The sequence below is a fragment of the Vulpes lagopus genome, chromosome 14 (genome assembly GCF_018345385.1).
Source record: "Vulpes lagopus strain Blue_001 chromosome 14, ASM1834538v1, whole genome shotgun sequence".
Taxonomy (NCBI): domain Eukaryota; kingdom Metazoa; phylum Chordata; class Mammalia; order Carnivora; family Canidae; genus Vulpes; species Vulpes lagopus.
Window position 1 is genome coordinate 6,156,173 of NC_054837.1, and position 13,790 is coordinate 6,169,962.

The 13,790-nt window shown below is 57.6% G+C and overlaps 2 protein-coding genes across 4 annotated transcripts in view; one reads left to right on the forward strand and one right to left on the reverse strand.

Moving 5' to 3' along the window:
• Window positions 1–13,790, reverse strand: part of SGMS1 (sphingomyelin synthase 1) — a 245,197-nt gene that overhangs the window by 216,830 nt on the left and 14,577 nt on the right. For all 3 annotated transcript variants that reach the window (XM_041728684.1, XM_041728685.1, XM_041728687.1), the window contains exon 2: window positions 5,840–5,934. The gene's annotated coding sequence lies outside the window, so the exon portion shown is untranslated. The remainder of the gene's footprint in view (window positions 1–5,839; window positions 5,935–13,790) is intronic.
• Window positions 1–13,790, forward strand: part of LOC121475732 (proline-rich protein 36-like) — a 38,708-nt gene that overhangs the window by 9,641 nt on the left and 15,277 nt on the right. The window contains exons 2-7 of the mRNA XM_041729273.1: window positions 2,038–2,203; window positions 8,782–8,834; window positions 9,019–9,675; window positions 9,729–9,822; window positions 9,956–10,220; window positions 13,317–13,396. Of these exons, the coding sequence (XP_041585207.1) occupies window positions 2,038–2,203; window positions 8,782–8,834; window positions 9,019–9,675; window positions 9,729–9,822; window positions 9,956–10,220; window positions 13,317–13,396 (1,315 nt within the window). The remainder of the gene's footprint in view (window positions 1–2,037; window positions 2,204–8,781; window positions 8,835–9,018; window positions 9,676–9,728; window positions 9,823–9,955; window positions 10,221–13,316; window positions 13,397–13,790) is intronic.

A 13,790-nucleotide genomic window follows, 5' to 3' on the forward strand; every position in this document is an offset into this window, starting at 1 on the left:
ATCAAGAGAAGAACTCTCCATTGCTGACACACAGGAAACAGGGCCGACCAGGGTCTCCCACCTTTAAAATGCAGTTAAGTGAAGACAATGGAGGAACCACTAATATTTAATCCCAGACAGCTCAGCAAGGCAGGGAGCTCCCGTGGAACTGAGAACACAGCAAGCAGGGTTCAACCTCCAGACCTCCCATGATCCCCACGAGGACGGGGCAAGCCGGGGGTCGTTTCTAGAGAATCCGCAGCTGAGCCTTCCATTCTCGGGACAGGGCTGTTCTGTGGAGTAGAAGTGGTGCTGGAATTGGTACTCGGAACAGCACCACCTCCATCCAGGGACCACCAAACGCGGCGTGTTCACACACAGGAGGTGACGGAGGACTCCAAGCTTTGATTCCCAAAGACATCCACACGGCACACAGTTTTTCAGCAGAAGGAACCCGAACTGAAGACAGAGGCGCCGCTGAGACAGACGTATTCATTCAAGAAACCTCAGCGCCTCCCACACGCCAGGCAGCAGCAGCGGGGGACCAGGGCCAAGGACGCCGCAGGGCAAACGCGTGGGTCTGGCCACGAAGCCAGCTTTGGGAGTTTCGAGAGCACCAGGCCTCTCCCAAAGCCCTGCAGGCAGGCCCAGCCCCGCGGAACCCCCCACGCTGCCCCCTGCGTGCGCAGCCGCAGATCCGACATGTGCCATCGCCCACGGGGAGACGTGAGGTTTCCAGGGTGTGGAGCCCACAGCGAGGACAAAGACATCACTGTCCCTGTCCTCGGGGAGCAGGGGGCCTCCTCCGACGTCTGGGTCGCTCTGAGGTCTGCGCGCCGGGGCAAGCCTCCCTCAGGAAGCCAGTGTGAGCAGTTTCTCCATAAAACACTCTCACACTGTGGAGGGATACTCTTAAGGACGACGCTGGTGTCTGGTCCCGACGGGGCGGCCGAGGCCTTGATGGCACCAACCCACACCAACCCACACCAACCCACGCCAACCCAAGCCTGTCTCCAACAGAAGGCGCGTCCTCACCCAGCACACCTGCAGCCTCAGCCCCTCCGGCCCACGCAAGGCTCTGCTTCCTCTGAGGTCCAAACCCTGGATCTGATGGAAAATCAGCCAACGTTCCCGGGCGAGTGCCAACCCCGCACCAGGCTGACCTTCCCGAGCAGGCGCTCACCACGGCAGCACAGTTTTCCTCGCAGAAACGCGCCTTTGGAGCCCAAGACACGCCTGCGGACACTGGGTTTAGGGGAAGCCAAGACCCTCCTGCAAGCAGACATAGAAGCGACGCGACCCAGGCAGGACAGGCCCCTGGCCCGGTCCCAGGGGCAGACCCGCACTAGACACTGGGTCAGGAACGCGGCCTGCGTCCCGGGGGACCCCTCATCAGTGTGGACTTGAAGCTTCCCGGAGCCCCCGTTCGGAGCCCAAGAAGTGCAGCCAGCAGGGTCCTCATGACACGAGCCCCTCCTGAGGTCAGGTCCACGCCTGGACCGCCAGCTGAGTCAACACGCCCCCCCACCCCCCTGCAGACATCTGGGCTGCGGTTCCAAGCGGAGGGGGTCCCGGTTGTAAGGACAGAAGGTCCAGTTCTCCCGACGCCACAGACCAGGCAAGGCGGCCCACCCTCGCGGCGTCTCCAGCAGCTTCCCCGTAACCACAGCAGTGAGACCTGTGGTTCCTGCCACAGACAACATGCGGACATGGGTCTTCTAGGTTCTCCTTTCACTGACCCCTAAACCTGCAGCACCATAAAAAATTACTCGTGAAGCGTGGGATCGAATCTGCACACACATTTTTTTTAATTTTTTTTTTTTTTAAATTTATGATAGTCACACACAGAGAGAGAGAGAGAGAGGCAGAGACACAGGCAGAGGGAGAAACAGGCTCCATGCACGGGGAGCCCGACGTGGGATTCGATCCCCGGTCTCCAGGATCGTGCCCTGGGCCAAAGGCAGGCGCCAAACCGCTGCGCCACCCAGGGATCCCTGCACACACATTTTAAACACAGAAGCAGAAAGCACGAGTGGCCACATACCCTTCCCTCCTCAGAGAGACGAGCGACACCTTCACTTTAACTACGGCAACTGGACAAGCCGGTGCGGAGCGATGGGCCCGGGAGCCGCCGGGCAGGGACAGCACCGCCACCCACGTGGCTGCCCGAGAGGCAGGGAGCGTCCCAGTGCGCCGGGAGCTCCTAGGGCAAGGAGTGAACACGGTACACCCTTCATCACGCACTCCCTCATCTTTAAATCGTTATTATCGTCGATCGTTACACACAGCTAGGCAACTGTAACTACGACATCCGAACGCGTGTTCAGGCGCAGGCTGGGGCAGGCCACGCAGCCAGGATGGCTTACGAGGGTCTGTGCAGACGGGTCACGGGCACCGCCTGTCTGTGGACGGCAGCGGGGGTGACGACGGGGCGTGGACTCACCTCTAACACACCTACGCGCACGCGTGGAAATGCTAACGGGGGCAAAGCAACAGAGAAACCATTCCACCCACCTGCCCGTGCCCGTGTCCTCTACGGCCTCCATTAACTTTTACAGCCTCACGAAGGCAAACAAGTCAGCCTGTGACAGATGGACGCACCTGTCACACATTCCAAGCTCTATCACCTCGTAGGCTGTTCTGCTGAGTTTAGTGTTTACTACTCAGGTAGCCTGCGACGGGAGGTCCGCCTGGCTTGCTGGGACAGGCATGTCGAAGCCCGTGGCCCTCGCTGGACATGCTGCCTTCGAGAGTCTGTGGTCACCGCGGGGAGACAGACACACGGCTATTTCCCCGTAGCCCGTACGACGCTCACCTTACAGCGAAGGCAACCCTTACATTACGGACAGCACTTACCAAATTTATAAAACTAATAAGTGTAACCAACACACTCACTTAAAATCGAGGACTTGGGCGATTCCATCTCCATTTTATGGTTTTGTTCTGATGCATAAAAAGCACAACCCTCGAGCGGAGCGTCCAGTTCACAGGAGCCTCCTGTAAGTCCCACAAGGGCGAGAGCCACATCCGACTGCTGCCGTGTGGTGGCTTCCCCGTAAATAAAGGGATTAGAATTAAACAGGCTCAGACGATTGAAGACTACAGAGGTGACCACCACCACCACGGCCCTGCTCTATGACGTAGAGGAGGAGCTGTCAAATACCTGGGAAAGGGCCCAATGGTGAACCTGTGAGGCCTCGTGGGCCCCGCGACCACTGCTGGAGCTCCTCGACCCTGAAGCCTCACACCCCTCCACTCTGCAGCTGCGGCACAAAAGCAGTCCTGGGTAAGCCATAAACAAGTGAGCATGACCGTGCCTGAATAAAACTTTATTTACAAAAACCAGATATGGCCATAAACACATCCAAATCCCATGGGAACCACTTCCTTACAAAGAACATTCTAGTCCCTAAAGGTTCGAAGCCGGGGACTTGCAGAATTCAGGCGGACGTGGGCCAGGCCTCTGTGCTGGGACGCCCGGCCCCCTTCCTGTCCTGGGGCAGTCCCCACCCACACAGCCTCTGAGCCTACCTGCCGACCCCCCAGCACAGCCGGGTTCCAGGGAGGTGCCCCCCGGCCCACCCAGCACAGGTGCTCAGGAGCACTCTCCTCCACCAACACCTAACAGCAGCGCCTACCAACTAAACATCCCCTGACTGCACACACCTGTCTGCGGGGCTGCAGAAAACCTGTGCCAGCAGGGAGCAAAGTGCAAAGGGACATGAGGAGTCCCGGGAGGAGCGCAGCACTCACTACGGGACTTGAAAAACCACAGGCTTCTCCCGCCCAAGCCTGCTCCTTGCGTCTGTCACCTGGATTCCTCACTCATGACCTCAGAAGCTGAGCACGGGCTGTGTGACCAGCACTGCCCTGCTGTCGGCACAAGGACGAAACCCTGAGTGGCCCTCATTCTGCTGGGGAGGCTCCGGGGAGGAGAACCCCCCACAAAATTACCCGTATGTAATGGACTGAAGAAACCGTTTAATGCTCACACAACAGGATGCTCCACGGCAATGAGCAGGAACGGTCTGCAACTATACGCAATGATACGGGACAACGTAATACACGGTGGACGGGAAAAGCCAGACACAAAACACCACCATCTGCACTGAAGGCCGCACACGCACACATGCACACTTGGAAGTTAGGACAGTGGTTCCTGCGGGGCGAGGTGGTGACCAGGGTCCGGAGGGGGGCACATCCTGCCCCCTGATCAGGGCTGGCCACACGGAGCACTCAGGCTGTGAGAGTACCCTCAGCCGGAGGCTTAGCAAGGTGTGTCCTTTATGTTCACATCCCCTGTTTCAACGGAGAAAAACCATTAGCCCAGGAGCAGAGGGCTAACTGAACCCCACACAGGGCCCCGGCACCTTCCTCTTCTCCGTCCACCCCCACACGGAGCCCATATCCTCATCATCATCATCTTCTCAAGGTCCAACCAGAGGCCAAAAAGCAAAAACCACACCGGATCATGCTGACAACGACAACTCCTGTCACGGCTCCTTCACGATGTTGGAGTCTTGCAAAGAAACCTCACCCGTCACTAACTCTGTGTTCCACATAAGACACGAGGATGTAAGAGGCCTCCACGGCCCTATCCGGCTCACTTCAATACACTTCTTTTAAAATAATGCTCCAGGGATGCCCGGGCGGCTCAGCGGTTGAGCGTCTGCCTTAGGCTCAGGCCGTGACCCCGGGGTCCTGGGATCGAGTCCCGCATCGGGCTCCCCGCAGGGAGCCTGCTTCTCCCTCAGCCTGGGTCTCTGCCTCTCTCTTCGTGTCTCTCATGGATAAATACAGTCTTAAATTAAATAAATAAATAAAATGAAATACCGCTCTAAATGGGCAAGTGTAGTTCATACACACCCAACAAAGTGCCCGGGTTCCCAGGGCCTACCTGAGGGAGACACCACACACACGCAGCTGAGAGCATGGAACAGCACACAGCCGCCCGCCGTGCAGAACCACCGAGCAGTGGCAAGTGATGGTGTGGCTGGCCATGATGTGTAACAACCTACAGCTCTAATCACAGTGAACACATCTTTAGGGTTTTATGGAAAGTTTCAGTTCAAGTAGTCCAGTCACGGCATTGGAAGCCCCTGCGAATGTCTCAAACGCTGGTTTCAACACAGTAACCTCGACGTGACGTTATCAGCTGGCCGTCTCACGCTCTCCTGGGAGTTCAGGTGAAAAACCCTGGGAAGACCTTCGATCACAGGCAAGCCCAGAGACCAGTCTACTCATGAATGCTGACAGGGAAGAGCAGTGGTCAGACCCACGGACCTAACGCCGGACGCCACCGCACGGGCACAGGCGGGCAGAGACCACGGGAGGGTAACGCGGCCGTCCTCTTAGGCGGGGCACATGTGCAAGTGCACATCCCAGTCCTAATATGCAAACGTCCCTCATATCAAGCAAATTCATACTTCCTATCCGCCCTTTAAATAAATCACTGCCTAAACATTTTTGGAAACACGACTTTATTTACATCAGCTGTGAAATGATCATAAATTCAAAATCACACCTTTTAATAGGAAATTATAACCATTTAATTAAATGATTCCACACCACATAGTTTATGAATGTTCTAAAATGCCTCTCAGGGGCAAATGTCCCCTCTTTTAGGAGCTACAGCCCTAAGAACGTAGGATGAAATGTCATGATGCCTGCAGCTTAGTTTTACCTTCCACGCTTCAGCAGGAAAACGTACGAGCCCGCACACACGCACATGCACATCTGTGGCAAGATGCTGCCTGCTAGCTGTAGGTGGTGGATGCCCCCAATCTCCTGCACGGCCTTTTAGCGCTTACGTAGGTCTCATGTCTCTATGATAAAAAGGTGCACAGAAATGCGTACTCACCCTTCAAGTGGATGGCCGACGTCTTTCTCCTCATCAAGAGCGAAAGGCTAACTACTCCCAAAGGCACATTCGAGGCCACTCATGCTGCCCTCATCCTGCAAGTGGAAGTGAAACAACACGTTACCACCAAGGATTTTTATTAAATTAGAGCTATTTCGGTCGACATATGTGACGAGCCTCTGGATTAAAACGGGTCTGTAAATATTTGTCTTTAAGCAAAGAGAAAAGTGAAGAGAAAAAAACTGATCCATCACATCCTGAACGTGGGAAACAACTGTCAGCCTCACCCCCTCTTGGCACTTTTAACGAAGAAACTCCTGATTAAGTTTAACTCACACCCATTTGAAGCCAGATGCATGTGACGCAGCCCACACCTGCCCTGGGAAGAGAAGCAGAGCCTCCGGGGCGGAACCAGACCGTGGATCCCGCAGACACCACGAGGGCCCCGCCCCGTGCACACTCAGGACCGACCCCCACGAGCTCCAGCCACACCGCGGCCTGCGCGTGCCTCCGTACGTACCCACCACGGCACACATCCTCCCGCGGCCTGTGACACAGGCAGAGCTTACGGGCTCCGCTTTCTGAGGACGCAGCCAAGTGTCGCAGATGACGCAGGACAAGGACGCTGGACAAGAAAACACCGGAGGGGGAACCTCTGCTTAGATCTTCTGACCCCAGGCTCAAGGCTGCCTCAGCCTACAGGCACCCCCATCCCACCCAACGCTCTCTGAAAGCCAACCTCAAGGCCAAGAGGGCAAACACATCCACACACCACTTTGGGGGGGGCGGGGTGCACTGCATTTTGTTCTCTGAGGAATAATCATTGTTGGGACGCCTGGGTGGCTCAGGTGGTGGTGCAGTGTCTGCCTTCAGCTCAGGTCATGACCTCAGGGTCCCGAGATCAAGTCCCACATGGGGCTCCCTGCAGGGAGCCTGCTTCTCCCTCGGCCTGTGTGTCTCTGCCTTTCTCATGAATAAATAAAATCTTAAAAAAAAAATCCACAAACGGTTTTCCCTCTGAGTGGACTCACGTCTAGGGTCCCATCTTCCTGCGCTCACTTCTAACAGGATTAACTCCCCTGCACTCCAGCCAAATTCAAGGCTAAAGCAGGAGAGTCCAATCACCTCAACACAATAATGCTGGGTTGTGTTAGCAGAGCGCTGATCATGTGTCTAATATTTTCACCTATGAGACTGTCACTTACAGTAACCAACTTTAGGTGCAGTAACCCTACAAAAAATACTCAGGTTTCCTTTATACGAGATGTCCCTTTTATAGTTTAGCTAATTCAATTTCTTAGGTGGCAACAGCCATTTTCACAATAATGATTTATGTCTAGTAAAAACATGCAATCAAACTTTTCCATTGGCAGGAAATACAAAAACTGAGAAAAATCTTTCCATGCGGGCAGGAAGGAGAGGAAATGTCACTGGATCTCAAGGAGGCTCGCGTCAGGTCACCAAAAACAGTGGGGCCGGTGACCAGAATTGGGTCATTCCAGCTCAGCCTCTTGACAGTTCTGGTTTCCTTACAATCCTTGACCCCCGTGGGGTGGGAACCATCATCACACCCATGTTACAGGTGAAGGAGAGTGAGGTGCAGAAGCGGTTACGCTGTGCACAGCAGCACCGCTGGTGAGCAGAGGCCATCTCCCCCAGAGTGCAGCCTCCTACGCTCCTCAGGCAGCGCCTTCAGTCCAAGGCCACCAGAAGGCCCGCCACAGTCACGACCACAGCGGCGGCTACACTGAGCCGAGCACTAGCCGTGGGTCACGCCTTCTTTGGCTCCAGAGTCTCAGCGATTCTGCCAAAACCGCACAGGCCACCAAGTAAGATGGGGGAGATGCCACGTGAACCCCGTGTTGGACCTCCCAGTTCCGCTCTCTCTCGGTGGGCCTCCTGGACCTACTCAAGGTGCCTGGCCCAGGCCTGTGGTGGCACGTGCTGGGAGGAGGCGTGCCGGCCTCCTTGGTGACTGGTGGGCAGACACCGCCAGGCCCCCGGCTGGGGATACTGAGGCAGGCCACAGTCAGAGCCCCGGGGCTCAGACTGCCTCCACACGGGTCACCCAGGGCGCGGCAGCCGGCCTCCCACACAACGTCCCCACCTGTGAAGTGGGGGCCCTGCTGTGTGGCTGTGGGTTCCAGATGCCAGCCGGAGGAACGGGCCCGCGCAGGGTGGGCATCACACCCACGCCTGAGCAGGGGAGCATGACGCCAGCGACGGGCCAGGCAAGGCCGGGAGCCCACGGCAGCCCGGCCTCGCTCTCACATACAAAGCCTCGCACGGCGCACGGCGGGTGGGCTAATGACCCGCACAAGGTCACTGCTGCATCACACAGCTCTGGCTCAGTTTCCTCTCCTGTCCTGCCCTCAACAGAAGAACCCTGCCAGCTGATCACCCGGCGATACTCCTAATGGTCAGACACTCGTCACGTAGCACTGGAGCCGCGACGGACTCTAAGGAATAAACATTTGGCTCATTCAGCTCTTCTATTACCGGCTTTAAAAAATCTTGGGCACTCATCTCAAAAAGCAACATCTCTTCAAAGTACTTCCGGTTTCCTGGAAATCATCCCAAATGAGCTCGCCAATAAAGAGAACATCTGACTAAATGGCTAGCAAATGACAGATTAAAAAATTTCCAGCAACCAGGGCCCTGGGTGGCTCAGGGGCTGAGCATCTGCCTGTGGCTCAGGGCGTGATCCCAGGGCTCTGGGATCGAGTCCCACGTTGGGCTCCCTGCTCAGTGGGGAGCCTGCTTCTCCCTCTGCCTCTGCCCCCCTCCTCTCTCCAGCTCATGCTTGCTCACATGCTCTCAAATAAATATTTTTTTAAAAAAGTTAAAGAATTAATTGGCTGATTAGTTATGCTACTGGATAAATATAAAGATTGCAAAACTGGGGGGGGGGGGGGTGTAATGACGTGTGGCTTCTGGAACAGAGCGTCCAGTCAGCCAGCAGCAAGCTCCACGCCCCGGCCTGCTGCATCTATGGGTAAGGGAGCGGCCCTGACCGGCCCTGGCGTGCGGGCTCCGGGTGGGGGAGGAGGAGCAGCGGGGAGGAGGAGCAGCAGGGCGGTCTTCAGGTCTGCAGCCTCCCTCCCCACGAGCGGAGTTCACAGCTGCGAGGACACGCGGAGGCCCCGGCCCGCTCCCACATGCACATCCCCCCACCCCAGCCCGGCCTCGCTAATCACGCTGCGGCGGCTCCACGCAGAGCAGGTTTCGGGAAGGTCAGACTGCTCCCTGCCCCTGTACGGCCTCCTCGCTGTCCTGAGCGCCTCCCACGTGGCACACAGCATGCCGGGCCGCAAGAAGAAGGTGGTTTTTGCCGTGATCAGAGCGTGTCCCTCGGGAAGCGCGGAGGAGCCGGGGGACGAGCGCGGCAGGTGCAGCACCTGCGGGGTGGTGCTGGCCGGGCTGCGGGAGGGGGGGCAGCAGGGGGCTCTCCCACGGCCGGGAGCTGGGAAGAACGGACCGCCGGGGAAGGGACAGACAGAGACTCACACCTGCTGCGCTCAGGCTCTCTCCAGGGGCACGTCCCGGCAGGACCTGCGCATGAGCACCACTGCAGCCTGGAAGGGATGTGACAGCAGCCGAGAGGATGGAAAGAAGGAGGTCAGCGCAGAGAGCGGGCAGGAGGGTGCAGGCTGGGGACCGGATAAATGCGAGAGAGAATCCAGACAGCAAATGACCTTCTCTGGTGCCTGGAAGGGCGCGGCGGCACCCGAGAAGCCACCGCAGACGGCCCACAGGCTGCTCCGACGACCCACAGGGGAAGGGCGCTTTCACGAGGTACCGGAGGGGGGCCAGAGCCGCTGGCAAGGCGACCTCGCGTGCGGAGCTCAGTCTGCACACCTGTGACCGGCCGGTGCCTCGGGTGCCCCAGCACGCAGCTGCTCCCTTCAAGCCCACGGCAGCGGGACTGCAGAGAGCAGAAGGTGGAGGCCAAAGCTCAGTGCCGCGCTCCTACCTCCGGGGCAGTGAGAATGGAGCTCACCTCAGAGGGCGAGGCTGCCCCCAGGCCCACAGCCCCAGAGGGGAACCTCGGGGCCCTGCTCCCAGCCCGCGCCTCCCCCCCGCCCCGCCCCGCCCCACGCTCCCTTCTGGCCACAGGCTGCAGGCGCCCTGCACTCCCAGGAACACGGCTCCCAGCGCAGAGCTCTGCTCCCGGCCAGCGGCCTCCAGTCCGTTCCACCTCCCACCTCCGAGGCTGCACGGACAGGGAGACCGTCCTGGTTTCCACAGGAGCATTTCCGAATCACGGCCCCACCGCCCGCACCTCCTAGGGGCCCTCGAGGTTCCCGGAGGATGGCCTTCACTGGCCTCACAACTGTATCCCCGGCGGAGAGACCAGCAAGATACTCTCCCTTCCTGGAAGGTGCTCTCCTGTGATGACGTCACGTCGGGGAGGACGGAGGAACAGAGACGGATGCACAGTGTCCGCGTGGAGCCTGCCCCGCCCCGAGCGCTACCGGGAACCAGAGAGCAGACAGGTGGACCGCACGGATCCTCAACCTACGGCCCACAGACAGGAGATATTAAAAAAAAAAAACTGTATACACACTCTCCCCAAAACACATCAAATATGCAAAATATCTGATAAGACTATGGACGTAGGTATATATATATATATGTTCATTGTACTATTCTCTGTATTTTTCTAAATGTTTAAAATAGTTCATAATAAAAAACATTTAAAACTATAAAAAACAAAACATAAAGCCACTACTCCCTGCACAAAGAGCCGGCCAGTTGGACTGATTCATTTGCAAACCTTCTAGAAACAGAGAAAATCTTATCGTGATTTATTTTGTTTTTAACACCATCCTCCACAGCTGAAAAAGCCACCAGAACAAAAGATGGAAATGAACAAATTTAAAAGATAGGAATCCAAGCGAAAAGAAATCGAGGTTTTCATTCAGTCGAGGCTTCCCTCATGCTCCACCAAACCCTCTGCAATGGAAAATAATAAAAGAATAACAGGAAGACATAACCACTTCCTTTTTTTTTAAAGAAGGAAAGAGGTTTTGTTGGGTTTTTTGTTTGCTTGTTTGTTTTTAAGAAAACTCTAACCCCGACGTGGGGCTCAAACTCACAACCACAAGCTCCACCAACCGAGCCAGCCAGGTGCCTCGTAACCACCATCTACTAGGCTCTGGCCTGAAGAGGGAAGCCCTGCACCCTGCGCCCCCGCAGTTGGGCCCCTACGGACCCAATCCCCTAACACCTCACGACAGGCACGCTGTCCCCCCCCCCCGTCGCTGCTGCAGGCTGGCAGGCACCCAAACCTGCGTCAGGCAAGAATCCATCCATCACGCTGTATGCGGCCCCTACGTCTGGCGTTCTCGCACTCGTTCTCCACAACTTCTGCGCCACACGAACGAGCCCATCTGACAACATCTCCACCAGGAAGTTCAGTAAATTAAAAAAATAAAAAAATCCAAGAAATCAGTCTTTTAAGATACGCGCTCTCAGAATCAGTACCTCCGAATGTTACAGTGATAAAGAAAATTCAGGGTAAAGAAAATTGTGCAATCTTCTCTAGTCATAAAATAAGTACTGCATATTTTAAATTGCGCAGCCATAGAATTTGAAGGGACCTTAACAATGCGCTGGCAACAAACCCCTGAGACACAAAGACTGAATTCTTGAGCTCAATTTCTAATACTCTTTATCTCTAAACATTTGTTACTGCGAAGTGTGCAAAATTTGTGCTGTACACCGCGTCGGAGGAAGGGGGCAGGCTAGAGCACGTGGGAGCAGGTTGAGATTTTAGCTTTTACTGAATTTTTAAACATTAAGAAGAGTATGAAGCTTGAAATCCGTGCCGTCTGTCCCAACCGGGGGCTCAGCCATCCTGGAAGTGGTGTACAGGTCAGAGGCCAACGACTGGCCCTAACCTACACCCATCAACGCCCTGCACTTCCCGTCCCTGCCCACGCGACCAGCATTCCAGGGCTCACGCCCTGACCGTGCCTCGCAGGCAGCGAGGAGCCCTCAGTCAAGCCCAGCAATGGGAGCCCTCTCCCGGCCAGGCGCCCAGCCCCACAAGACCCGAGCTCGAAGGGAAGGCACGGGTCCCCGGGCGCGGGCCTGCACACTGCAAGGCTGAGGGGTGGGCCTCGGGGAACCATCACAGGTCCGAGTCGGGCAGACGTGCCGGGGAAGGACTCACAGGACGGGCCCTCAAGACCCGGTGAGGACGAAGGAAATGACAGCAGTGAGGTCCAGGACCGGCGACGAGGGGAAGGACGGGGAGCAGCAATCTCGGCGGCGTGGTCAGGAGGCTCAGACAGAGGGGGCTCCGCGGAGGGTGGAAGACACAGACACGGGGGCACACGTTGGGGACACGTGCCACTTCCCTCTTCAGATCTCAACCTCCTCGGGAGGGGGGCCCACTCTCCCCAGCAGGGGTGAAGGCACCGATCACTTGCCCCCACCCCCATCCACCAGGGGACACACAGGCAGGAGCCCCGTGTCTCTGCCATGTTCTCGTCACCAAATGGCACCACAACCATGACTTACGGGGTGGGGTCAACGCAGCAGGTGCCCCGCTGCCTCCAGCTGTCAGGTGCACAACGTAAGCCGAGTGCACCTGCCGCCCGGCGGCTGCGCGTTCGCGTTCGGTATCAGAGGCTATGCGCTCACCTGTGGCCTCGAAGGGCTCAGGGCACCGAGGCCCGTCATCGCTCCGCCCAGACCGGGCACTGCGGATACCCAGCAAGCTGAGCCGAGACGTTAAGTCAGCCGAGCCCGCGCTTCCCCTCTGAAGGGCACTAGCTAACTGCCTGCCAAAGCATCTATGTGAACCCCAAGACGGAGGCTCACTCGTGCTGTGGCTCGGTGCACGCCCCGCCCTGGAGGCAAGGCCTGGAGCACAGAGCCAGCCCCGACCCTGCAGCCACACGCACTGGAACGAGGAGGCCGGACCCCAGGCCACCGCGATGACACGCAAGGGCCCACGGCTGTAAACACGCGTCCAGTGCGGCTGCCCTCCTGGACGGCCCGAGCCCCGGGCAAACACGGGCAGCGGCAACACAGTGGCCCGATGCTGCCCCAACCGCGGCGAATGTGGCTAGGCTCTCATCGGCCCCTAAGAGCACAAAACATTTCAGGTCTCCTCCACAAACAGGAAGCCACCCTCCCACATCTGCACACACGCCGCCCCAGCCGGCAGGACGACCTGCACCCCCGCACCCCCGCCCGTCTCCGGCCCCAGGTGCAGGAAACGTGTGCATGCAAACCCAGAGGGTCCCCGCCGGGGGGCGGGGGGGGGGGACGGGGAAGCCCCTCCCAGCCACACTGCTGTCCCTATCGAGAGTGCCTGAGGCCAGCGATGAGCACCCTGCGCAGCACTGTGACAGCCCCTCACCCCGGGGCCCCAGCAGGTGCCCGCGACGTGCTCAGCGGCCCAGGCTGAGCCGAGGGGCCGACAGCTGGGCCCCAAGGAACAAATGCCTTGCGGTTTTCCCAGAACACGGACAGGCCTCGGTGAAGGCCGCCGCCAAGCTCACGGGCCAGCCCGCGCTCACGCACACTCTTCCTCGGCGTCCCGTAAGCCTACCTCGCCGGGGAGACCCAAGGGTGAGGATGCCCAAGTGCGCCCCAGCCAGCGAGCCTCGCGGCTCAGCCCCGCCAGCCCCTCCGTGAGCCCGCAGGGGGGCGAGCGCGTCTAACAGTCACGCAGTCACCGTGTCGCCTCTCGCTCCACAATCGACAGAGGACTAAGAGCAGGGGTGAGAGGGATGTAGAGCCGGTGCATAACAGGCATAACAGGCGCAGGATGTCCGCTCGGCGACGAAGTCCTGAGGGGGGATGGGTTAGGGCTATCCAACATGGGAGTCCACTTAATGCCATGAACTGTACACTTAAAACTGGTTAAATGGTCAATTTTATGTCACGTCTACTTTACTATAATTAGAACAAGATAAAAGATGTTTGTAGTCTT